The sequence below is a fragment of the Cryptomeria japonica genome, chromosome 2 (assembly GCF_030272615.1).
Source record: "Cryptomeria japonica chromosome 2, Sugi_1.0, whole genome shotgun sequence".
NCBI lineage: Eukaryota > Viridiplantae > Streptophyta > Pinopsida > Cupressales > Cupressaceae > Cryptomeria > Cryptomeria japonica.
Window position 1 is genome coordinate 228599547 of NC_081406.1, and position 25931 is coordinate 228625477.

General features: G+C 33.5%; 1 protein-coding gene across 3 annotated transcripts in view; it reads left to right on the forward strand.

The window, feature by feature from the left end:
- LOC131034545 (guanine nucleotide-binding protein subunit gamma 2) overlaps window positions 1-3514 on the forward strand; it is a 38431-nt gene extending 34917 nt beyond the window's left edge. For all 3 annotated transcript variants that reach the window (XM_057966050.2, XM_057966051.2, XM_057966049.2), the window contains one exon: window positions 2820-3514. In XM_057966050.2, coding sequence (XP_057822033.1) covers window positions 2820-3078 — 259 coding nt within the window. In that variant the 3' untranslated portion in view covers window positions 3079-3514. The remainder of the gene's footprint in view (window positions 1-2819) is intronic.
- Window positions 3515-25931: the final 22417 nt, after the last annotated feature.

Here is a 25931-nt window from a genome sequence, read left to right on the forward strand (position 1 = left end):
GGGTTTTATTAGTGATTGGAACTCATCTGCTGCATGAGTTGGAGTTAAAATGCAGCCTGTTGTAGCCATTGGCTGTGTAGTTTTGGGGTAAGCAATTATGCTGAATTGGGGGTTCTGAACAGCTCTTGAAGAGCTTCTTGGATCATCTATCAAAAAAAAGAGAAGCAACAACGCATGATAATAAGAAAAAGAGACAAGCTAAGAAGCTTTTGTTTTTACAAGAACAAAGTCACGAATAGGAAGAAGCTTAGTTCACGAGGATCCGTTTGACAAGATGAATTTTATAGGACGAAATTGAAAGTAATTAATTAACAGGCCTTTCTTTTAACTAAAATCCTAATGAGGGTTCCATATAGAACACAGTGTCACCCCTAAAATAGTAGGATGTGTTCAATGCCCAACCATGCCTTTTTTACATAAATCTTCACAAGTAAAATTAGAATAATTGTTTTTAGTATTCCTAGTTTTTTTTAATAATTGGAATTTTTTAATGTATTATGTTTATTCCTAATCTCGATGCACTGTACTTGACATGAATTAACAAAATCATAATTTTCTTTATTCTTAAGAATATGATATTTGTCTCTTAGTTACCGCAGTTTCTGCTGATTTTTTTCTGTTTTTTTCCTAAAAATGACTTGTAGGCTTTTTCCTACAGATCATGATTTAGCTTCTGGAATTTGATGTCACAGTCAACGGAAACAATGGAAGGAATTTCGTCTTGAATTTCTGCAGCTTATATCAAGCATGAATCAGCTTCAGTCAATGACAGGAACAACCACACATCTCCATAATGTTTCCACCAAGCAACTTGCCTCTGTCTGTACAACTAAACTGCCTTCTTCACTTCCGACACTCGTCAATGAAATTAATGAGTCTGACTTTCTACCATCTACAAGCTATTCACCATCTTAATGACCAGATCATGCACTGGTCAAATGGGATGAAGACATTTTTTTGGAGACAACACTTTTTCAACATGTTCCACGTATCAAGTTATCAACAACTCGTTTGACCACCTTTGAACACCCTGCTATCTTCTTTAGTGGCTGCATCTTAGATATGGCGATCAATACCATGTGGGACTGTTCCTATATCTGCTACTACAATCCAGTCTTCTTTGTCCTGTCAATCAAAAATTTCAGCAAACGGACAATGAAATCTATATTTCTGATTTTCATAGTTACCAGCAGTCCTTTTCCTATGCTTTCTCATGGATTCAAGATGGACTCTTATGGCTTCAATATTGACATCTCCTGCTTCATAACATTCCATAGTTTGTGAGAGGCACCCAGCAGCTTCGCTTTCTGCAACTTTTATCATTGAGTTTTATGCTCTGGATTGATTCTGTTCACCACTACTTTTCCTCTTTCCTAGTCTTCGATTCAAATGGTCAATGTTTGGAGCTTGGATTTCCAAATGATGGATAGTTCAGAAACTTGGGCTCAGCATATCTCGGCAGGCCAAATTTTTGCCTCTACTTAGGAGTCGGCATTTAAAAAAAAAATAGTAATACTAAAAACTTAAATAATGGGCACAATAGTGTTGAAAAACATAAGAAATGGATTCAATTCTTATGTAGAGAGGAAAGTCGTTGAAAAATCTATCAAATCCACATTAATGGAGGAAAAAAAAGAAGAAAGAAATTGAAAAATATGTTTTATGCCAGCTAGACAGTTTTGGATAGTATTTGGAAAAAATACAAGAATTGGTGAGTGCTGGTTAGTAGCTTGACAGATGTGACTCAAGATTTTCAAGTAACTTGCCAAGTTTATAAACTATGATATTAGGATCTTTTCAATATCAATGAAATGTCTTTCTCTAGGAGATTTCATTTATGCATTCAAACTCATTCAACATTTGGTTATATCCATTGAGGGTCTTCATCTTCATTGTATTCGGTCTGTGTGTTCTCAATACTCTTATAGATTCCATTTCCTACCAGCTTGTTTTGGTATCTACAAGATAGTTCTGATTCATCACATCCCTCCAAATTGGGGATAGTTTACTTTAAGGAAGAAATGATACGGACATAAACTGTATTATCTTTATCTATAGGTATAACTTATTTATAATAAATCAGTAAGATCCATATGCAAGTGGGCTAGTGGAGTTATTCAAGTGGTAGATGGAAATAAAATAAAAGGGAGGTGAGTTGGAAGCATTAAATATCTTCTGACTATTTTAGCCCATAAATTATTAAATATAGTCTTCTCTCATGTAAGTAAACATTTATGAATGGGTTTCATGCTATATGAAGTTATACAAACATAATTTCAAGGCTTTTAAATTTATTCACTTTACCCATGAGTTGCTACCCCTTTCAACAACTACACTTTCGCTATGTTCTAAAGTCAAATGTTTTTCTGCATTTTGGATGGATATTGAGCAATATCTTATTTTTCTTTAATATTATCCCATGTACTAGTATTTATACACAAAAAAAATGGAAATACTGTGCACTGGCATTTCTGTAGAGTAGTACTCTTGTAAACTCTATATAAATAAGAGTAAAACTTTGTTTATTAATTATTTTTACTACTGAAAATCAGTTGAGCGCAGTACATGATATGATTGCCTACATAGACCAAGAATTTGTCTGGAACAGTAAATTTTCTTTTATTTGCACCAACAATTGATTCTTAAAGTTGATAAAATATTTTCAAATCTGAGAGAATATGATTGATGTATATGGGCTCTAATTGTGTGTTTGGAAGAATTTTTCTAGGACATGTTTATGTGAGAGTGAAAGAGAGGGAGATTGTGTAACAATCTTATCTTATTTGACTCTGAACACTGTTGTATCTGTTATTGAACAGTGTTAATAAAGGCCAGTCAATATCATCATGGGATCGATGGTTTAAAGAGCACTCAACTGATTCAGAATGCAGTTGCTGCTGTTCTTGTAGGTGGTTGAAAATATGGAAATTTTCAAGTTGGAAAAGGTTTACTTGTTGGAGACCAACTTTCAGACGACTTTGTCCTTTTATTCCAAGTTTCTCCTGTTGTAAATTTTATTCCATTAAACATCATTGTACTAGATGTATAAATTGTTGTAATGTATGTAAAAAGGAGTAATCGTTGTTGGCGACTCGACTGGCATATCAATTGGTTATGGTACTGAAATATATGAAATGGGCATATTGAATGTTGTATAGTTAAAACATTTTGGGTTGAAGCTCCATTCATTAAACATCTTGTGAAGTGCTACAGAAGCTACACTCAACCAAGTGGGTCACATCTGAGTTCTGTTGTGGGGTCCTCACATATTCTTGATATGTTGAATGAATCCATCCTCTTATAAATTAGACAACTTCATACTACAAGCTGGGTTTTTGTGCTTCCTGGTCCATTGTAGAGAATCTTTTCTTTATATAATTGAGAAATTGCTTTGCATTGACTGGATCGTTATCTTTAGACGATGAAAAATAGTTTGAAATGACCAGTTGCAGTCATTAAGATGTAAGAAATTGATACTTAACAGGCCTTTCAATGATTTTTATCAATTTTTTCTGCCCTTGCGTCCAAATATTTTAGTGTGACATTGGTCAGGGGCATAATTGGTTCTCATTTAGTTACTTTCATTTTAAGAACCATTGACATTATTTTTTTGAATGCAAAGGAAGAATATGCCAACCTATCAGTACACTTTCTTTTAAGTACATACACAAAGAGCATGAATAATGAAACAATCTTTAATCAAAAGGATATAAAAATATAAAAACATAATGTTATATGTTTATATCCTCTTTGAACTCTGTTAGTTGAGGAATAAATAGTTTAGAACAAGAAATAATGAGAACTAACAATATTAGGTGTTTCCAAGTTGTTCCCTAGAGTCATTATTTTCTAAACCAACTGTAACCACTTAATTTCTTGTTTCCTCATTTTTTCTCTTTTGGGAATGAAGAAATAGCTGATCGACGTTAAAAAAAATTTTATCTAAAGAAATGCATAGCTTGTGTTATTCAATTAGCCAATCGGTAGGAACGGTAGGGAAAACATTGAAGCTAATAAAGCATTTTTAAGGCACATACAGTCAACAATGCATTTGAAATTTATAGCAATCCAATACTAATTGTATGAGTTTGAAGTTGAAAATGATATTGAGCATGATTGACATAGATGCAACGGAGTTAGTTAAGAAGAAATATAAGATAACTCCTGTTTTGTCAGCTTTCTATATTGTTGATAAGAAAGTATCTTAGTGTCATGACATTTTGTGTAAGTGGTTTTTGATCTATTGGTGATGTTGGATGATTTACAAAGAATTCACCTAGGATTGAGTCTTCTTAAGTGTAAAGACCAGTCTTAAAAGATGAGACCAAAATAAAATTATGACCTAATAAATTTGACAGGATGAACCATTCAAACTTTGATTTACAACAATTCCAACCCTAATTGGAAGAGGAGGGGATGAAAAGATTTAGTAGAAAGATATTCCCCCACAACTAACAAGGACGAAAAGATTCACCAAAAGGAAAAAACAATATATTTATTCCCTTTTTACTTTCAAAATCACGCGACTGTACGATTGAGAAAATAAGTTTTCAGCTTTCAATCTTATGCTATCAACGAAAAGGCATATTACTGTTTTTGTAAAAGGATTACTCATAAAATCTCCAGTTCTAATACATTGATTTTTGTAAGCATTTGCACTGTCAATTTCTTCAAAATTTGTCTCATTACATCCGTTCGCTCATTTCCCACAGACCCTGCAACACTACAAAAAATTACAGACCAAATATTATCACAGAAGAGTGCTTACCGGATGAGAATGGAGACGACGATCTCCTACAATTACGAAAAAGATAAATTAATTTTATATTGCCTCACACAGAGCTTTCGAAAACATTGTGAAAACCAGAGTCGCCTTGATAATCTCCCTGAAAAATGTTTTTATCAAAGAGCTTATTAAATGTACTTTAATATAACGAATTTGAATCGCTGAGTGAATCCACCGATACATTCACCAAAACAAATGAAATAAAATTGATAACATTTCTCTTTGTTGCTGGTGCTCATAATGTGAGTTATGCCTGTATCATAGAATGGTAAGAGCTATCTTCCTATTGCATTCCGATAGTGAGAACAAATCGATAGGCATAGTTAAAAAAAGAGTGTTAATTTTCTCTTCTTTCTATGAGCATCAATTATGTTCTAAGTTACTGTATGAATCGGTGATTGGCTCTACTTAGTATGGCCTAAATCACAAAAGGAGCACCGACAGGGGAGAGAAGTGTATCTACGAGCAGCTTACGAATAGCATCTTCTGTTTAGTTTTTCTTTCTATGCTCATCGGTTCTGCCTCAAATTATTGTATGAATTGAAATCAAATAGGAAAGTCGGCTCTGTTTCTGTGCAATTCACACTATCAGTACCACCACAATTCACATGAAACACGCATCTGCGCAACTCACACTATCAAGTCACATTAAACACGCATCTGCACCAGCATCACAGATACATGCATCTGCGGAAATCCTTTCAACCACCTCGTTCGGCAGAAAAGCGGTTTCAACGAGGTCAGTGGAAGCATCAGCCAAACTGCAACATGCGGAATAGCTGTTTTATTTTTTAAATTTTTTGATAAAATGCAAAAAGAATTATAAAAAGACAGCCAGCAGACTGTCAGGGAGAATATACGATGAACTGAACAGCAACTTAAGACAATACAACAATGAAAATGACAAGCAACATCAACACAACAGTCCAGTAGCTGAAAAGAGAGTTCAACGATCACTAGTTATAGCATTTACCAAAACAAAGGTGAAATGGTTATTATAATATATTTTGAGTGATATATTAAAAGATAAAAAATCGTCAATGAGTCATTAGTTTACTAGTGAAGTTGAATGGTTCCAAATGAATCCACCAGGGATCAAGTCTTGCTGAGTGCAAGACTCAGACATGATAGAATGTAAAAATTATATTTATTAGTGATAATTATTTGTAATGTTTATAAATTAATTCAAAATAGAAAAATTTAAATATGAATGAATGAATGTGAAAGTATTGCAATTAAAAAAGACTCAGACATGGTAGAATGTAAAAATTATATTTATTAGTGATAATTATTTGTAATGTTTATAAATTAATTCAAAATAGAAAAATTTAAATATGAATGAATGAATGTGAAAGTATTGCAATTAAAAAGTTTTCTATAGAGTTTAATATTTTGTTCTGGGTTACCATAATAGACCATTTCATTGGAATAAGTAGCATAAAGCATTGAGTATCAATCTCTCTTATTGAGATTTCAACATATGCATACTGGATGTTTTTTTTTAAGGAATGGGGAAGAATCAATGTTGTCTACATCCTGTTTGATTGTAAGTTTCAATTTAAAAGGACCATTGTAAATATTCATTTTGAATTAGTTAAAATTTCATAAATATATACTTTCTATTTCCATGACATACATTTCGAAAGAATTTTTACAATGAAAAAATACCATTCAAGTTGATTCTACGACTATTCAAATAGAATATAAGGACATAGTTTATTATATTGTTTGATTAGGGAGTTCTTAACATTGAAAATTGTACTGACAATCAAATAGAAAGCAAAGATATAGTTTATCATATCGTTTGATTGGAATTGGGAAGACATTTAAAAGCATTTAAGAAGGGCTTGAGTACATGTCATTGTACATATGAATTCGATTTTTTATTCACATTGATATAGAAATGCATATGTACAATATATATAATATGCCCATTTATCTACTTATGAATACGCTCTTCAATGTATCAGTCTTAGTACTTAAATTTTTATGTAAGTTGACCTCATTACAATAGAATATTCAAGAATGTATTTAAATTGTCATGGTGTAATGACATAGCCATGTTGTAGCACCTAGATGGTGCTAAGTTCAAATCTCTTCAATAAAAAAATAAAATAAAAAGAAAAAAAATGTATCCATATTTTATATAATAAGAAATATAGCTATATTAGATAGCAAATAGTAAATTTTGAGACTCAAGGGAAATCAAATAAATTAACAAATTTAAAAGAACATACAAATAGAGGAGAGGACCCAGATATGCTTCTCAAAATCCTACGTGGAAAATTTCCAATCACTCTCAATTTTTTATAGGAGCTTACTTGGCAAATCCCCTGTTAATAGCTATGGTTTCAAGGCATCATCATCAAATATGATGCCACATCAGCACTCATTTTTCCAAGGTGTCCAAAAATATCATAAAAAAGGTGAGACCGATACTTGTGCACTTAGTCATGTTTCTATTGGGCTAATGTGGCACCACATGGAGCATTTACCAAAACAAAGGTGAAATGGTTATTATAATATATTAAAAGATACAAAATTGTCAATGGGTCTTTGGTCTACTAGTGAAGTTGAATGGTTCCAAATGAGTTTATAAACTAATTCAAAATAGAAAAATTTAAATATGAATGAATGAATGTGAACGTATTGCAATTAAAAAAAATTCTATAGAGTTTAATATTTTGTTCTGGGTTACCATAATAGACCATTTCACTGGAATAAGTAGCATAAATCATTGAGTATAAAAGACAATATTATAATTCAACAATCTCTCTTATTGAGATTTCAACATATGCATTATACTTTGTTTGCATTGGGTATTAACTAACATAAATGTTTCCTTAAACCGAATTACTGGATTTTTTTTTTCTAAAGAAGTATTGATGGCTTCTTTTAACTTAGCCTTAAGTTAAGGTTTATCGTAACAAACATTTTATATCAAACAACTTTGATTTCAATTATGAAAGAATGACTTTAAATTACACTAAAGATTTAGGAATGGGAAAGAAACGGTGTTGTCTACGTCTTGTTTGTTTGTAAGTTTCAATATAAAAGGACCATTTTAAATATTCATTTTGAATTAGTTAAAACTTCATAAATATTTTCTTTCCATTTCCATGACATACGTTTCGAAAGAATTTTGACAATGAAAAAAATACTATTCAAGTTGATTCTACGACTATTCAAATAGAATATAAGGACATAGTTTATTATATTGTTTGATTAGGGAGTTCTTAACATTGAAAATTGTATTGAAAATCAAATAGAAAGCAAAGATATAGTTTATCATATCGTTTGATTGGAACTGGGAAGACATTTACAAGCATTTAAGAAGGCCTTGAGTACATGTCATTGTACATATGAATTCGATTTTTTATGCATATTGATATAGAAATGCATATGTACAATATATATAATATGCCCATTTATCTACTTATGAATATGCTCTTCAATATATCACTCTTTAGTACTTAAATTTTTATGTAAGTTGACCTCATTACAATACAATATTCAAGAATAAATTTAAATTGTCAAAGGAAACTTGGTGTAATGGTATAGCCATGTTGTAGCACCTAGATGGTGCTGAGTTCAAATCTCTTCAATAAAAATAAAAATAAAAATAAAGCAAAAAAATGTATCCATATTTTATATAATAAGAAATATAGTTATATTAGATAGCAAATAGTAAATTTTGAGACTCGAGGGAAATCATATATGATGCCACATCAACACTCGTTTTGCCAAGGTGTCCAAAAATATCGTAAAAAAGGTGAGACCAATACTTGTGGACTTAGTCATGTTTCTATTGGGCTAATGTGGCATCACATGGGTATGTGCACAAAGATGGTGGTCTGAAAAGTGGACACCATCTAAAGAAACATGAAAAAACAAGTAGCGTACACGATATTAAAATTTGAAATCACTATGTATGTGTTTAGGTTCATTATCCCCGAGACTAAAGCAAAGATACCATGTACGTGGTGTTTTTAGGAGAGTGACCGCATACGCAGTTTTTAGTCCTAAAAAACTGTGTATGCGATACCTGTCAAAAAAACTTTTTTAAAAAAATGACTGGGTCTTACTTTCCCCGCAACCGCAACCTTTTTTTCTTCATTTTCCCCACGAAACCGCGAACACATTTCTCCACCAAACGGTATGGATCAAGGTTAGTTTTGCTTAATTTTTCTTTTCTTTCTCGTTTATTCAAATTTTTATGTTTTGAATTTAATTTCGTTTATTTTGATTAGGTTTTTTTTTGTTTTGTTTCAAAAACCTGATTCTGATAATCCACAACAACAACAACAACAACAACAAGATGCACCTCCTGAAAACCTCGAACAAAACCCACAAGATACACCTCCAACTCCTCCTTTTGACCGTACACCTAATACACAGGAGCAATTGATTAATTAGTTAGGGCAAAACACGTCTAAAATAAATAGATTGATTAATAAATTGAAAACATCTTAGCTTGAGCATCATAAATCCCTCACTACTAGCCTAGAAAAATTAGCTAGTGGTGCCACAGTCGTTTCCACACAAATTACAAAATGAGGAAACTATAGGGATATGTGTTGTCAATACTATGCTAGTGGGTTATCATACGAGGGAGTGAAAAAAAAAATATTAGTAAACAAAAATATGTACCCTTTTTGTTGATCCTAAAACTGGTTAGTCGTTACCTTTTAATGCAAAGAGGTTTCACATACATTGGTGTATCAATGTGCCGATGAAGAATCTTTTTTAGCAGAGATAGTGGATGGTCTTTGATGATCCACCTTGTAATAATTATGAGGTGCTATTGTTTTTTTTTTTTAAAGTATACTATGAGTTTGTCCTCAATGTGCGGCTAAACTATTTTGACATGAGAAAGTTCCATGGTAGAGGTGGCGGCTTTGCCCAAGATAGACCTAGAGCTCGTAGGTGATTAGCCTTGGAGAGTCGTTGCCCCCTAGCACCCAAACCCAAGATGCATCAGGTTGTCCCAGTAGAGTTGAAAAAGTCGATGGAGCTACAGACTCCTTAGACGACCACAACATTGACTAGTTCCATCATCCAGCATGGGACACAGTTAGCACACCCTCTTGTACTGGATGCTGAGCCATTAGTTGCTCCAGGTGGTGACAAAGAGCCCATTCAACATGTGTGTGTCAGTTGCTCGGGGATATGCATAGGGATGGATGACGAGGCCACTGCAGATGGATCCACATCTCATTCATGAACGATTTGTGGGAGTAGATGTCAGACCCGCACGACTGAGGATGTGGCATTGACAGACAAGTTGATGGACATGTTGTTTGACCATCAACCATAGACACATGTGTGTTGATTTGAATTCATAGCATTTTATTTATCAATCACTTTAAATTTGTAATTATATAAATGAATTTTCATTTATACATTGATTTAAATTGATACAAATAATATGCATTTTAGGATGCAGCAGCAGTATCACATACTCCTCTCGTAGTTACTACAGCTACAACCTCAACGCCTGAGGTATAAATTTTGTAACATGTTAAAATAGAATAGTACACTTTGAATTCAAAAAAATTACAAGATATACTAACTAACTTTAATGCTTGGTCCAATTTTTCGTTTGTAGGTGTTGACAGGGGACCAAATGTCCCAGATTCATGACATCACGCTCTCAACGATCGATTTTGGCCTACAAGGCTATACAATATCATATTTTGTACGCCCTTTTTTTACGTATTGTTTTGATGGAATATGCAAGTCATTTTATTTTAGATTTTTGAAATTATGTTTAATATATTATCTATACTAATATCTCATGTTAATTTTGTTTTTTTAGGGTATCCCCTCCGCGTCTAGGCCTCATCCTAAGCAAAAGAATTCCTCGAAGACGCCAAAACGTGGGAAGAAGGTAATTGAACACATTTTTAGTTGTACAATTGTTTGAAAATTTTGAAATTGTCTTAGTTGAGATTTGTAGATTGATTAGTGTTTTTTGTCTATTTTACATGCACAACAACCATTAAGCTATGTGGATTTTTTGAATGCACTTGATTCGCCTGAGGATCGAGAGAGGGTGGAGGTATGTATCTCTACTTTATTTTCTTGATTTCATGATTATATGCACGCGTACATGTGAACTTGTGATAAATTATAATCTTATAATTTTTTCATACAAGAAATATCCATAGTTACTTCATCAATGGTGAGCCCTCCTTCGTGCATTGGAGAAACATCTTAGGATCTGGTACACTTTTGTTTGATATATTACATTAATTATTTTTAACCTACAATACTTATCATTATATTAGTATTTAATATTTGATCATTTTTTGTATAGGTAATAGCGACAGTTTCTCCATTGATGGTGAGTCATCCTCAGTCCATTGGAGAAGCATCTCAGGCACTAGTACGTCATTGTTCTCTATTTTATAACTTTTAAGTGTTTTTGATGTATTATGTTAGTACATTTTATTAATTGTACATTTAATCTACAATAGCCCCCTTCACGGTTCGGCCATAACGTGGATCCTTTTAAGTTTGTCTTCAAGAAAACTCCTAAGATTGACAAGGAGAGGAGAGAGAAGACATTAGATCTGAGATTAGCCGATGAGGTAATCTACATTTCAATTGCAAAGAAATTATAGTTAAATGCATAGTTATGTTGTTAATTGTGAACTATTTTGTACAAAAAAATTCTAACTTGGCTTTTGAATTGTGGTTTTGCAGCCATCTACAGAGCTGCATATTGCATCGAAGAGACTCGATTTTGATGATCCATCACAAGTTTAGGATCATATAGTGTTAGTTGTGGTCATAGAATGACCAATACATGTAGATGTATTATACATTTTTATTGTATATCGATTTGGACATGGCATATGCCACATTTTTGTAATACTTGTATTGACTTGGCAGACATGCCTTTTTATATATATATAAATATTGATATTCGATCCAATAAATGTGTATTGAATTCATTATTGTGTATTCGTTGTATTTCGTGGCTGCCCTTGTATAAAGTTAATTGATCATTTGCCTATGTAATCAACAATATGAATATAAACAACAAAAATCTATGATATAAAACATTGCAATCGTGGAATATGATTTGATTAAATTTCTAAAATGTTGAATTAACCCTACAAAACTCCTTGTATTCAGTTCATTATTGTGTATTCGTTGTATTTGGTGGCTGCCCTTTTATAAATTTAAATGAATATTTATCTATGTAATCAACAAAATGAATATTTATCTATGTAATCAACAATATGAATATAAACAACAAAAATCGACAATATGAATATAAGCAAAAATATGTGTGTGGTGCGAGACCACCCTCATGCTCACAATGGTCAAATTTTAGTTTTCATGTTTGGGGTTATTTGGATCAAAGATGTAAAAGTTGCTCAATTGTTGTCAAAGTTGTTCAATTGTCGTCAAAGTTATCAATGTTGTCAAATTTTGGCTTCATTTGGATAAAATATGTAAAAGTTTCTCAGTTGTCGTCAAAGTTGCTCACTTGTTGTCAAAGTTGTCAAAGTTGCAAGATAGTCTAGAATTGATTATGTTCATCGTGTGCACAAACCAGCGTCACGAGAACATCTAGGTGGGTAGGTTTATGCCAGACATGCTCCTCTCATGCATCCCAAAGCGCCGGAACGTCGAGAGTCATACCCTACCGGTGCGATCTGTCAAATGCCCTTTGTCCAAAAAATTGTCGAACTTTGACGACCTATTTCTTCCAATCCAAGATACATATGATCAGTCTGTTTGAACTTGTGGGGTTGTGTGAGGCTCCTCTATAATGGCATATCTCCGTTTTTGACGACTTGGAGCCATTTTCAATTGGTAGCATTTTTCACTTGCTGCAAAAACCGTCAGTTGCATGCAATGCAAAGTTGCAAGATAGGATAGAATTGATTTGGTTCATCCTATGCACAAACCGACGTCACGTCCAGGTGGGCACGTTTACACTAGACATGCTCCTCTCATGCATCCCAAAGCATCGGAACATCAAAAGTCATATCCTACCGACACAATCTCTCAAGTGCCCTGAGTCCCAAAAATTGTCAAACTTTGACGTACTATTTCTTCCAGTCTAGGACACATATGATCGATCTGTTTGAACGTGTGGGTTGCGTGAGGATCCTCTACAATGGCCTAACTTGGTTTCTGACGACTCGGAGCCATTTTCAATTGGTAGCAATTTTTCGCCTGCTACAAAAACTGTCAATTGCATGCAATGCAAAGTTGCAAGATAGGCTAGAATTGATTACGTTCATCCTGTGCACAATCGATGTCACGAACGCATCTAGGTGGGTAGGTTTACACTAGACATGCTCCTCTTGTGCATCCCACAACATTGGAACATCAAGAGCCTTACCTTACTGGCGTGATGTAGAAGTTGCTTGACAACTTTTTTGACAATAATAATAATTTTTGCTCAAATTGTATCTAGACTCAATCTATGACTCCTATGACCCGATAATGACTCAAATAATTCTCCATGATTATATAAGAATCAAGAATTCTCATGATTGACCTTATCAATAATGGTGATGATTGACCTTATCACATCACATAAACTCAAAACATAGTCACAAAACATAGACACAAAAAATAGTCACAAAACATTGTAACATATTATTAAAAGTTTGCCTCTAAATATGGTCAAATCAACTCTTGGCTATTTGAATATACAAAAAAATGTCTTACAAATCATCTCATGGGCTTTTATACAAAATTGGCATCTAAATATGTACACATAAGGTCATTACCATTTAAATATACAAAATTATGCTCCTAAACATGTACAAATCAGCTCATGGGCATTTACATATACAAAAAATGAATATAGAACAATTCGTCGATGATATATACAAAATTCTCAAAATCATTCTACTCTGAGCCATAGAATCAATCAAGTGAGCCTTCAGGATCAGCTCTAACCCGTATTGTGTCAAGTATTGCCTCGTGGTCAGATTCACGAACTTTCCATTAAATCTTGTTATGAGGTCTACCACGATACCTCATCAAATGAATATTTGTTGCAACAACAAGGTTAGAGAAATTATGAAGAATATGTTTGTGTGTTTCAAAGTCCTCGAACAACCAAACATCAAAATTATTGAGGGGGTATCTCCTAAGCCATGTTCCTGTCAGGACAATAGACCCTATTGGGTACTCAATACCCTCTCCGTCAATGATTGTAGTTGTCAATTTTCTTGTAGGCTCAACACAACGACACAAAAAGTAATATGTTCCTTCTTCATTGTTCTCTTGTGCAACAACATACACATGACCTACATTTTATAAAGTGATCATTAATACCAAAAATAAAGTGTGATGTACAACAAAATAAACCAAAAGAATACTTGCAAAAAAATTAACTCAAAAAATCACCTGAATCCACTAGGTCGGATACATGGTCAAAATCGACTGATGTCTCCATCTGGCTCAGTTGTAGTGCTTTAAGAATTTGATATGTATCAATGGGAACCAACGGTCTACAAGACAATTTGTCAACCCTGTCTTGTGATTCACATTTTTCCCACATAAAATACATGCATGAAGAGAAAAAAAATACCATTTGTCTTGTATAAATTATGAGTGAACTTGCATTTGAACTCATAAATGAGTGCATGTCACTCGATCCTGCAACTATACAATAATCTAGATAGTTTTGAATGCTAGATTCAGTGATCAACCAAAAATATCTACGAATCATTGATGTACCTGGATTACCTGGACCCATAGTAGAGTTACACCATCGCATAATTGTTTCTACATCTATTAACTCAACACCATCTTCGTACTTCAATTCTTCTTTAGCTAGGGCTCTTTTTACACATGCTCCTACACCATCATGCTCTCCCTTACCATGTTCTACCTCAATGAAATTCCAAAAATGTTGTACACGGCTTGTCGTATGCATCCTTGTCAACCAATAAAACATCCTTGCATTCTTGAATTGTGCGGTGCATTTATCTGACCATATGAAGTGTCAGTTGTGTTGTATGTTTTTTTCTTAAAATTATCATAGAAAACTTTAAAGCATCCTTGTACAAACTCCAATGAATGAGTATGATCATCACTTGTGTAGAAGTGATACTCTCTTATCATCTTTTTATCCTCCTCAGTGCTATCATATGCATGCATGAATGTTATGTGTACAAAAATAGAAACTTGTGTAGAATGATAATACATAAACTGCACTTCATTTTGAGGTTGTAGTGTATAAATTTCAACAAAATCAACGATAGAGACAATGGTGCCAAGAGGAAATGTGTCATTACATAACTTGATATCATCTAACCATCGAGCTCTATGTGTATGCATTATGTACTCATAAACTAGTTTCTCTTGAAACATTTTCATAAATTTAGCTACACATATATCATTTTTCACTAACTCACATCTCTTCAAATCTTTTCCATCTTTAACTCTATATGTGATTGTCTTGTATTTTCCAAAAGAAACTAGTTTCGTATCAATTTCATGTGTGCTTTCCAAATGTACACATCTTGGTAAACGTTGCAAACCACCACATATAGCACAAGAACCTTCCAAACAAGGCATCTTATAATAAATGCAACCATCATGTCTATTGCATAGCACACTTGAAATAAATTCTCTTGCCAACTTAGGAGGTGCTTGTATATTGCATTCTTGCGAAACATAATAAGTGTACAAAGTAGAACAAATATGATGAAAAATATCGTAATGCATGGAAAATTCAATATGTATCCTACAACAACACGTGGTGTGTACATGATTAATCTTAACATTAAAAGGTTTTGCCATTTCAAAAAATCTTTGCGAAATTCTTATTTAAGGAATCTTTCATAAAATTTTGTTTGAGTCATATCCAAATAGTGTTTGGTATGTGGCTCATGATTTCTAGACCTGATTCGCCTTCTAACAACATCTTTTTTGTTGGGTGAAACTCTTTTGTTGTCATGCCAAAAAAAATTCAATTAATGTTCTTAGTGCATCAACAACAACCTTGTCTTTGCATGGTAGTCTACCCAAGAATTCCCAAAGAGAGTTATTGTTAGGTTCCTCTATTTTTCCCCGCCTTTGTAATGCTTTACTTAATGTTTTTCTACTAACATTTAATGACTTACTTGTTTTGGTTATCAAACGATCTTTTTTAATTTTCCTGCTCATTATGGTTGATGTAATGACACATCGAGTAGCATTAGACTCTTTAGTATGTGATTTTGAACCAATAGCTTTATATGCATCAAATATATTTCTCACAATAGTTCTTTCGCTATTACTTTCAGATGATCTTAGGCCTAGAATTTTCACTGTCTCTCTAAAATTCAAAATTTTAATCATCTGAACAATTAATTGACATCTTCCGGTTTGATTTAAGTTTTCAAAATAGTTTTGCCATATTCTTTCAATCATTCTCCTACAAGTTCGTTCATTCATTTTATTGGGCATTGGCTTCAATATATTCTCATCAATGTCAATTAGATACTTTGGTTTCCTACAAATGATTCTAGGAGGTGTTAACATTGGTGCATTGCGTGGAGGTGTATGTTCATCATTTAATTGATTCTTCAATGATGCTTCTTCTTCAATTGCATTAGGTTCATACGGTAAATCAATTGTCTCTTCTTCAATTGCATTAGATGCATTATGTTCGTTTGGTAAATCGAATGGAGATGTTGAGGATGACATACCTTCTTGTCCCATTGTTCTTATGTCACGTAATTTCCTCATACGTTGCCTTTGTCTTTCCTTTTCAGCCTCTCGTTTTTCCATTGTTCCTTGCTTGTTCTTTCCCATGATTGATATCGGTTATCCTAAATAGAATCATATTACATATATATGTAAACAAAAGTAATTTTTTGAATCAAAACTATTAAACAATCACAATAATATTGATAAAACTAATAAGAACAACAATTCAATCATTTGAAATCACGCAAAAACAAAAAATTCACTTACTTCTATGTATAAAACAGTGACAAAAGTGCATACACAGTTGCAGTGGGGCCTTTAACGACCTCAAAAACTTCTTTTGAGGCCATTGAGGCTCTTGGGCAACTAAAACTATGTCTAAGTACCGCGTACGTAGTCTATTACTAACCGCGTACGCGCTGTTAGTCCCTAAAATATTTACAAGCGCAACAATATTTTTTGGCACCATGTACACACTTAGAACTCATAAATACCTTGTACGCACTCCTAGGCCTTAAAAATATTATGGTAGGGCAATGAACTAATAGGCTCAGTACCCCGTACGTGCTATTTGTAGTAAAGAAAATATGAAGGAAAAGGGAGGGAGGGAGGGAGAGGGAGAGGGGCAGAGAGAGAGAGAGAGAGAGAGAGAGAGAGAGAGAGAGAGAGAGAGAGAGAGAGAGAGAGAGAGAGAGAGAGAGAGAGAGAGAGAGAGAGAGATGATTGTCCAAAGCCCACCACAAGAGGAGTGTAGTGTAGAGATGATGCACAATGGGTTTTGTACATCGAGTCAAATGCTAAGTCTTTCAAGAAAATCATAGGGCCTCTCGAGCTCAAATTGTGGACATTGGGATTAGTAGGTCTACTGTTCATCCAATTCGTGACCACTACATGGCAAACCTAATTACAATACAACAATATAAAGTAAGGGAGATAAAGAGGGTAGGGAAAGAGAAAGAGTGGGGAGGGAGAGAAGAAGAGAGAGAGGGATGGGCTATGGAGGAAGGGAGAAGGGGAGAGAGAGAGAGAGAGAGGGATGGGCTATGGAGGAAGGGAGAAGGGGAGAGAGAGAGAGAGAGAGAGAGAGAGAGAGAGAGAGAGAGAGAGAGCAATCAATTAAATTGTATCATATCAAATCAATCTTATTGCATAAGCTAATAAGATAGTTAAATGCAATGGAATTGATTTCCTTGGTATGGCTACCCAAACCATGAGTTTGGAAACCACTTCGTATTCTAAGAATTGCAGGGGAGCAAATTAGGAAGAAAAAATGTGCATTACCAAAGATTTCCCAAGGCCCGCCATGGGAGGAGTGTGGTGGAGGGATGATGCACAATGGTTTTTGTACACTGAGTCAAATGCTAAGTCTATCAAGGAAAGCATAGCCTCTCGAGCTCAAACTGTGGACCTTGGGATCATTAGGTTCACTGTTCATCCAAATGGTGTCCATGACATGGTAGACCTAATTGCAATACAACAATGTACAGTAAGGGAGATAAAGGGGGTAGGGAGAGAGAAAGAGTGGGGAGGGAGAAGAAGAGAGAGAGGGATGGGGTATGGAGGAAGGGAGAAGGAGGTAGAGGGAGAGAGAGGTAGAGGGAGGTAGAGAGTGAGAGAGAGAGAGAGAGAGAGAGAGAGAGAGAGAGAGAGAGAGAGACCTTGTACGTGCTTGAGAGGGGGAGAGAGGGAGACAATACACATACACACACACACATGTGCATATATATATACTTAATATATTATATAAAATATATTATATATTATATATTATATAAAACATATTATATATTATATATTATATGTATATACACATATTATATACAATATCATATAATATGCATATATATTATATATTATATGTATATACATATATTATATATACAATATCATATTATACATGTTATACACACTCCCAAATTTGAAACAAAAGTAGCGTGTACACGTTGTTTATAGTAAAGACATCGCATACACACTTCTTATACCATAGGTACCCCTGTACGCGCTTTTGACTATTTAGGCTTGGAAATAGGCCTGGATGTCAAAGCTATAGGTTGGAAATTTGATTTCCCTCCATTTTCCTCCTTTTTTACGTGTTTTATTTTATCAACTTGGTTTCTCGATTTTGTCATCATCAAGTTTACACTTCATCAAGTGGGTATTTCTAAAATTGCCACCATATTTTCACCCATCTTCTGAGCTTTCTAACCATATAATTTTAAAAAAATTTGAACAACAATAACATTATTATTGAATTCCTTTTACTAGTGTCTCTATAGTTCTCACGGACATACATGTACCATTTTTTAAATAACATTTGATCTACTTATCTAAATTTTTAAAAAATTATAATTATTATAGTGCACTTGATTCTTTACAATTTAAAAAAAAAATGTATTTTTTTTATTTTTTTAGTGCAAGTTATGCTTCGTACACGAACATGTACCTAATTTCCAGGATGTGCTCAATTGGAAAAATCATAAAAAAAAAAAAAAAAAAAACTCAACAAAAAATTACAAAAAAATACACAACTTGTAGTTCTCACTCTTACTATCTTTCTACCAAAGGATTTGTCAAAATACTAAATCTAACTATGACTTTTTTTTATGCGCATGTCAGACACTGTTAGTTTTTCAAAAAAAATCAGGGTCTGTTTTTCGTGCGCGAAAAATTTGACCCCCTTAATCTTATCCAATTTTGTAAAAATTTAGTAGTTTGGAAACTAGATTCAGAGTACTACAATATTTGTTCTTTGATTATCTTCATATCTTGAGTGGATGACTTTCAAATTTTGCCTCCAAGTTTAGGTTCACCTGATTTCAGAAAAAAAGTGTCCACTTATATCCCCCTTTTTTACCACCATCTTTGTGCACTTACCCACATGATTCATTGATTTTTAGATCTAAGGGATACATTTCATTCAATTATGGGTAGTCATCATCAGAGATAACAACTTTAAAGTCACAACTATTAGTGGGTAAGTGCACCAAGATAGTGTGCAAAAAAGTGGACACCCTCTCACAAAACTTCTAAAAACTACTGACACGAATAGATTATTTTTTAAATTTAAATAACCCATTCACATTAAGGCTCATATTACCGAGCCTAAATCCAAGCCAAAAAATATTCGCGTTTTTTAAAATAAAAAAAAGTGTACCGGTTTTTAAAAATAAAAAATGTGTATGCGTTATGTTTAGTAAGAGAAACATGTACGTGTTTTGCTTACATAAAGTTATATTAGTAACATGGATTTATATACAATTCATTTAGCATTCCCTTAGTTTTTTCAACGCGATATAACATTAAGTATAAGTTATATTTTATCTTTGTTTTTTATCTTTCTTATACATAATGTTATATTTTATGTATGTATTGTCAAGATGTTTGAGAGTGGTTTCAAATTTCTAGGAGTCATAATGCAAATTCTAGATTTTAGGAGATCTTATAATTTTTCAAACTTAGTCAAACTTTAGTAATCAGTGGGCTTATGTCATCATTCACTTGCTATCTCTATCTCATGCTCTTTGTCTCCCCTAAGCTCTAGACCTATCTATTTTCCTATCTCCTTTCCTTCTCTCTTCACCTCTCTCTATCTCACTCTCTCCTCTCTCTCCAAGCTCTAGATCTTATAATTTATCAAACATAATCAAATTTTAGTAATCACTAAGCTCTTATTATAGTTCTCTCTCCATTTCGCTCTCTTTATCTTCCTCCATCTCTAGACCTAATCTTGATGCACTATACTTGACATGAATTAACAAAATCAAAATTTTCTTTATTCATAAGAATATAGTATTTGTCTTTTAGTTACCACAACTTCTGCTGATTTTTTTTCTCCCCTAAAAATGACTAGTAGACTTTTTCCTACAGATCATGATTTAGCTTCTGGCATTTGATGTTACAACCAACAACATCAATGGAAGGTATTTTGTCTTGAATTTTTGTAGCTTATATCAAGCATGAATCAACTTTAGTCAATGACAAGAACAACCACACATCTCCATAATGTTTCCACCAAGCAACTTGCCTCTGCACAAATAAACTACCTTCTTCACTTCCTACACTCATCAAGGAAATTGATGAGTCTGACTTTCTACCATCTACAATAAATTCACCATCTTAATGAACAAATCATGCACTGTTCAAATGGGATGATGATATTTTTTTGGAGACAACACTTATTCAACATGTTCCACGTATCAACAACTAGTTTGACCACCTTTCAACACCCTGCTATCTTCTTCAGTGGACGCATCTTAGATATGGCCATCAATACCATGTGGGATTGTTCCTATATCTACTACTACAACCCACTCTTCTTTCTTCTTCCCTTTGCTTCCAAATATTTTGGTGTGTTGGTAAGGGGCATAATTGGTTTTCATTTAGTTACTTTAATTTTAAGTACCATTGACATTTTATTTTTTTTGAATGCAAAGGAAAAATATGTCAACCTATGAATACACTTTTTGAATGCAAAGGAAAAATATGTCAATGCCTAGCTATGCTTTGTTTGCAAGAGTTGCCAACTCTTCCCATCTGATTTCAATTAGGGGGTTGTTTGCCATCCATATGGTTCTTTATTATTTAAAATAATTCTTGAATGGAGAGAAAAAACTGACATCCAATTGTTGTAGCTTATGGCTGGTACATGCAGGCAGTTTCAACAAGTCTATTTCCAAGTGCCTTGCTTCTTCTATTGTCTCGAAGGCCACATAGTTGGCATGACTATGAAAGATAAGAAGGGCCCTATTCATGGGTGAAATCCCACCAAGAATTGAAGCTGCATAATGTTCTAACCAATTAATAAATAGTTCCTTTGTCATCCTTGCATGTTCTTGGGCTATAATGCATTCCCTTGGCACACAATTTGCAATGTAGTTTCTCATGTGCCTCTTTGATTCAAACAAGTAAAACCTAGGAATACTATGTACCCAGTTGCACTGACACAAACCAACATTGTGATCCACTCTCTACTTTTTGAAATTAAGTGTGGTACACATCTCTATCCTAATTTTGCAATCATTCTCATGCCACAATTCATATTGGCCTGCATTCGGTCTCATCATAGTTCCAAATCCTACTTGATCCGTAGTGGTGCAGGTTGAACATGTTGTCCAGATTGTCATAAAGCAATGCCATAATAAAAGACTATAGCATAATCACTCTATCAGTGCCCACTCCTTTAGTTTCTTTGATTGTTAAATCTGAGGGTCAAAAACCTATCCACCATGACCTCCCTGACATCCCATTTGTGAATGGGTTGGGCCTACATCCAGTTATTTGGGCAACAATATATTATAGCTAATTTATCTAAAGTCCATGGCCAATTTCAGCCATGTTCTTGCACCATTAGACAACTTTATCCTCCTCATTGGATAAAATGGTACATGGTCCCCTCCTCTTCCTAGTGATAACTCCTCCCAGCTAGGACCTCAAACTGCTAGGTAAGATACCCCATTTGATTGATACAAACCTCACTAAAATGTTCTTGTCTTCGATGTTAGAAATTATATTTTTCATGTCAGTGAGTGTCCAATGAAAACTGGGCATAGGTGAGGGAAACTGCACATTGCATGGTTCATCAACATGCTCAACAACAGGTTTGATAACAGGTTCAACAACAGGTTCTACATAATCAACAATAGATACTTTTTCATTGGGGGTTGCACTCATGTCTTCAATTGACTATATATCAATGAAGCACACCCCATAAGTGACTCTAATTGAGCGCCTTCCTCTTGATCTATTTCCCCTCTTACCCCATGAATTGTTTTTTAGTTAACCTGTACCCACAAAAAAACTGGTATTACTTGTTATTAAATCAAAATTAGGCTTGTCAATAACAAAAACAAAAGCTTACATATTCTGAAAAATATCAATGGGGGAAAATTTATTAATAGGTCATTTCATATTGTAGTTGTCATTTAAATATCTGATTTCAACGATGCCTTGAATGAATTTAGTTTAATCTTTGGTTATTTGTTTATTAGGGAATGTAACACAATTTATTGTTTGTATAGATAGATAAAAAATTGTATGTATGTATGTATGTATGTATGTATGTATGTATGTATGTATGTATGTATGTATGTATGTATGTATGTGTGTGTGTGTGTGTGTGTGTGTGTCTTGAATGAATTCAGTTTAATATTTTGTTTAATCTTTGATTTTTGTTTATTGGGGAGCACAAATTATATGTATATATGTATGTATGTGCATATGTATGTATATGTATATATATAAATATGTATATACATATATACATATGTATATGAATATGAGTATACATATATATACATACATACACACACATATATGTGTGTGTGTAAAAAATTATATAATTTACCCAATTACAAATTGAAAATACATCTAAATTAATTGTTAAGTCATGTGGGGTCACTCACCATACTAAAATTAAAAATATCAATGGGGAACAATTTCTTAATAGGTGTCCCTATTTATGTTTAGGGAGGGCCACACCATAGCTTTCACTTGCATCAATTAAAGAGAATTGATGTAATTTTATTTTCCCAATACTTTTTTGGGGATTATTTTCTCGACAGTAATGTGTGTGTGTGTGCGCGCGTGTGTGTGCATGCATGTACATGTATATGTATACATATACATATATATAAACACATATATATACATAAACACATATATGTATATATATATACACATATATATGCATATGTGAGTATATATGTATGTATGTATGTATGTATGTATGTATGTATGTATGTATGTATGTAAACAAACATATCGATACAATTCAAGATTGCCATAACCACTTATATAATACTTTGTATTCAAATTTGTATAAGAAAAATCATATTGCAATATAAAAGATTTGTATGAAAAACTATAAAAGCTTTATCACGTGACAGACAATTTCAATTATGAAAATGATATAATATCATATTCTGAATTGATTATATGAATTATTTGATTACTCTTACCAATCGGCAGACTGGGAGGCAAGGTCCACTCCCCAACCATCAATTGAATGCAATGATTTATGTGAGGTATGATTTATGTATGTTTGCAATGATTTTGATGATTAGTTAAGTATGGTGTAAATATGGAATGGTAGGATTGTAATTTGTGTGTTTAGAATTATCCATTTTGTTTTATGTAAAGTGAGACAAGTTATATAGTTCCTGTCACCTAAATACAACAACTCCTTCACCTAGACATAAGAGATCTTGTTTCCAGGATTCTGTTAATATAATTACTAGAGTGGAATATCCTATTCAATTTGTAATAGATTTATAATGAATTTGAGTCCTTCTAGGAAGATTTATTTCAGTTTGTAACATATTTGAGAGTGTTCATTTCCATAAAATGCATTTCACACTTGTTTAATTTACTACATTCAACCCTTAGGCATATATCCTCAATGCCTTTCATAAGTCTTACACCCTCAAATTGCCATAGTTACAAGCCGAATTTTACCCAAAGTCTAGCCTCAATTCTATTCATAATTTTGTCCTGACATTGGGCATCATAGTCCATTAGAGATAAGGTACTAGGTTCCATAGTCAATAAAAAAAGAGAAAAAAATAAAGGTGGTTGCAGATAATTCAGACCTAGGACACATGATCAGATCACCTCATGAGCATATGTCAATAATTTGGATGAGATATAGCCCAAATAGGCTCAAAATGATCCAAAAGGAGGCACAGTAAAGAAAGAGCCCAAAAAGAGTATTGAATTGTAGAGGGGTTATAGTTTACGACAATACACATTGATAATATTATCTTTATTTTTTTTACTTTTTGGTCTAATAGAGCAAGAAATATTTTTCACTTGACGACTTTATTGTATTTATTGCTCTTTTCATTTTTTGATTTATTGGGAGTAAGGAACTCTTCCTACTCTCCAAAAAACTTTGATGATAATTTGAAGTTTTTTATTTTTTGGTCATCTAATAGGATACCATTGTGAATTCCCATGAATTCTATAATAGCTTCATCATTTTGAAAAGCCTAATGTTATGTGATCTTGTTGTTCCTAGTCAATAACTTAAAAAGTGTTAGAGGTTAGGATAATGATAAGGACACCAATTTCATTGAAAAAATTGGTGAGGACAAGATCATCATAAGGACTATGAAAAGACCTTGTATTGATGTTAGAAGACAACTCCTTAAGTATTGTAGAAGTATCGTTAACATCCTCATGCTAAGAGTAAGAGGGTTTGCATTGTTAGTGTGAATAAGGTGTTGTACCTAACTAATTTATTAGTGGGTCCTATTCACATGTTAAGCTAACTTAAGTCTTAGGATTCTTTCTAGAAGTCTTAGTTGTTAATTAGATCATATCTTATGTTTTGGCTTTTATTTACTTCTTGTCCTAGGTCATTTAATATTTGTTTAGTTGTCTAAGTTATATGATCAAGACACATGTCATTATCTTGTCTAATCATATCCCTTCACTTTGTCTATATAGGAAAGGTTGTTGTACACTTTGTAACATGTCTCATGGATCTTAGTCTCAAGCAAGCTCATTTCTTGTGTACACTCTTGCGGAAGGTTGTATTTGTTTTTGCAAGTGATCTTGGGTGTTGATCTAATCTTCACCACTTGCATGGTATCAAAGCATTACGTACCAACTCTAACATGGTAAAATAATAAATTACTTAGGTACAACACCTTATTCATTCCAACACCCCCCCTTAAGTGAAACTTAGGGATGAACAAACCAATACAAATGATGTTAGGATGGGTATCAACTATGAGGCAATTTTAGGTAACCATGTATAAAATATCTCTAACAAATGGAGTAAAGGAGAAAAACCACATGGGAGAAAACCCATCTCCAAATGAGACAATGCAAAAGATAATGATGTCTAGTGATGGAACAAGTGATTATGGAGGACTCTTCAATACCTATCCAATACCATGAAATCCTAGATTTACATAAATATGGATAGATTCCTTGATCTCATGTTCATGAAGTCCTAGTCCTTTTCCATGTAATTCATAATATTACATGGTTTGATTGCTTTAGAATACTCATTATTTTCAAAGTGTTGGACACAATGGATCACTGAGAGTGGGGGGGGGGGGGGGGGGTGAATCAGTAATATAAACTCTTTTTCAAATATGAGGAATACCGGTACAATATAAAACTAACAAAAGGGAAGACCGGTTAATTAAATAATGCAAACTAAGTGTGTAGCAACAATAGAGTTGAATCAATATCACACACACACACAAAAAGCATCACATAATACCAGATGTACGAGGAAAACCCAATGTGGGAAAAACCTCGGTGAGAATAATTGTTGGAGATCTTTTGCTCCAATCCAGCCTCCCAATGAAAAGATTTGATTACAAATTTTTTGGGCACCAACCCAAGGAGAACCACCCCCAATTTATGAGCACCAACCCCTACACAATTTATAGAGTACAACCTAAAGGAGCTACAACCCCTGCACTAAGCACCTACTCAGTGAAAACAATATGAAAAT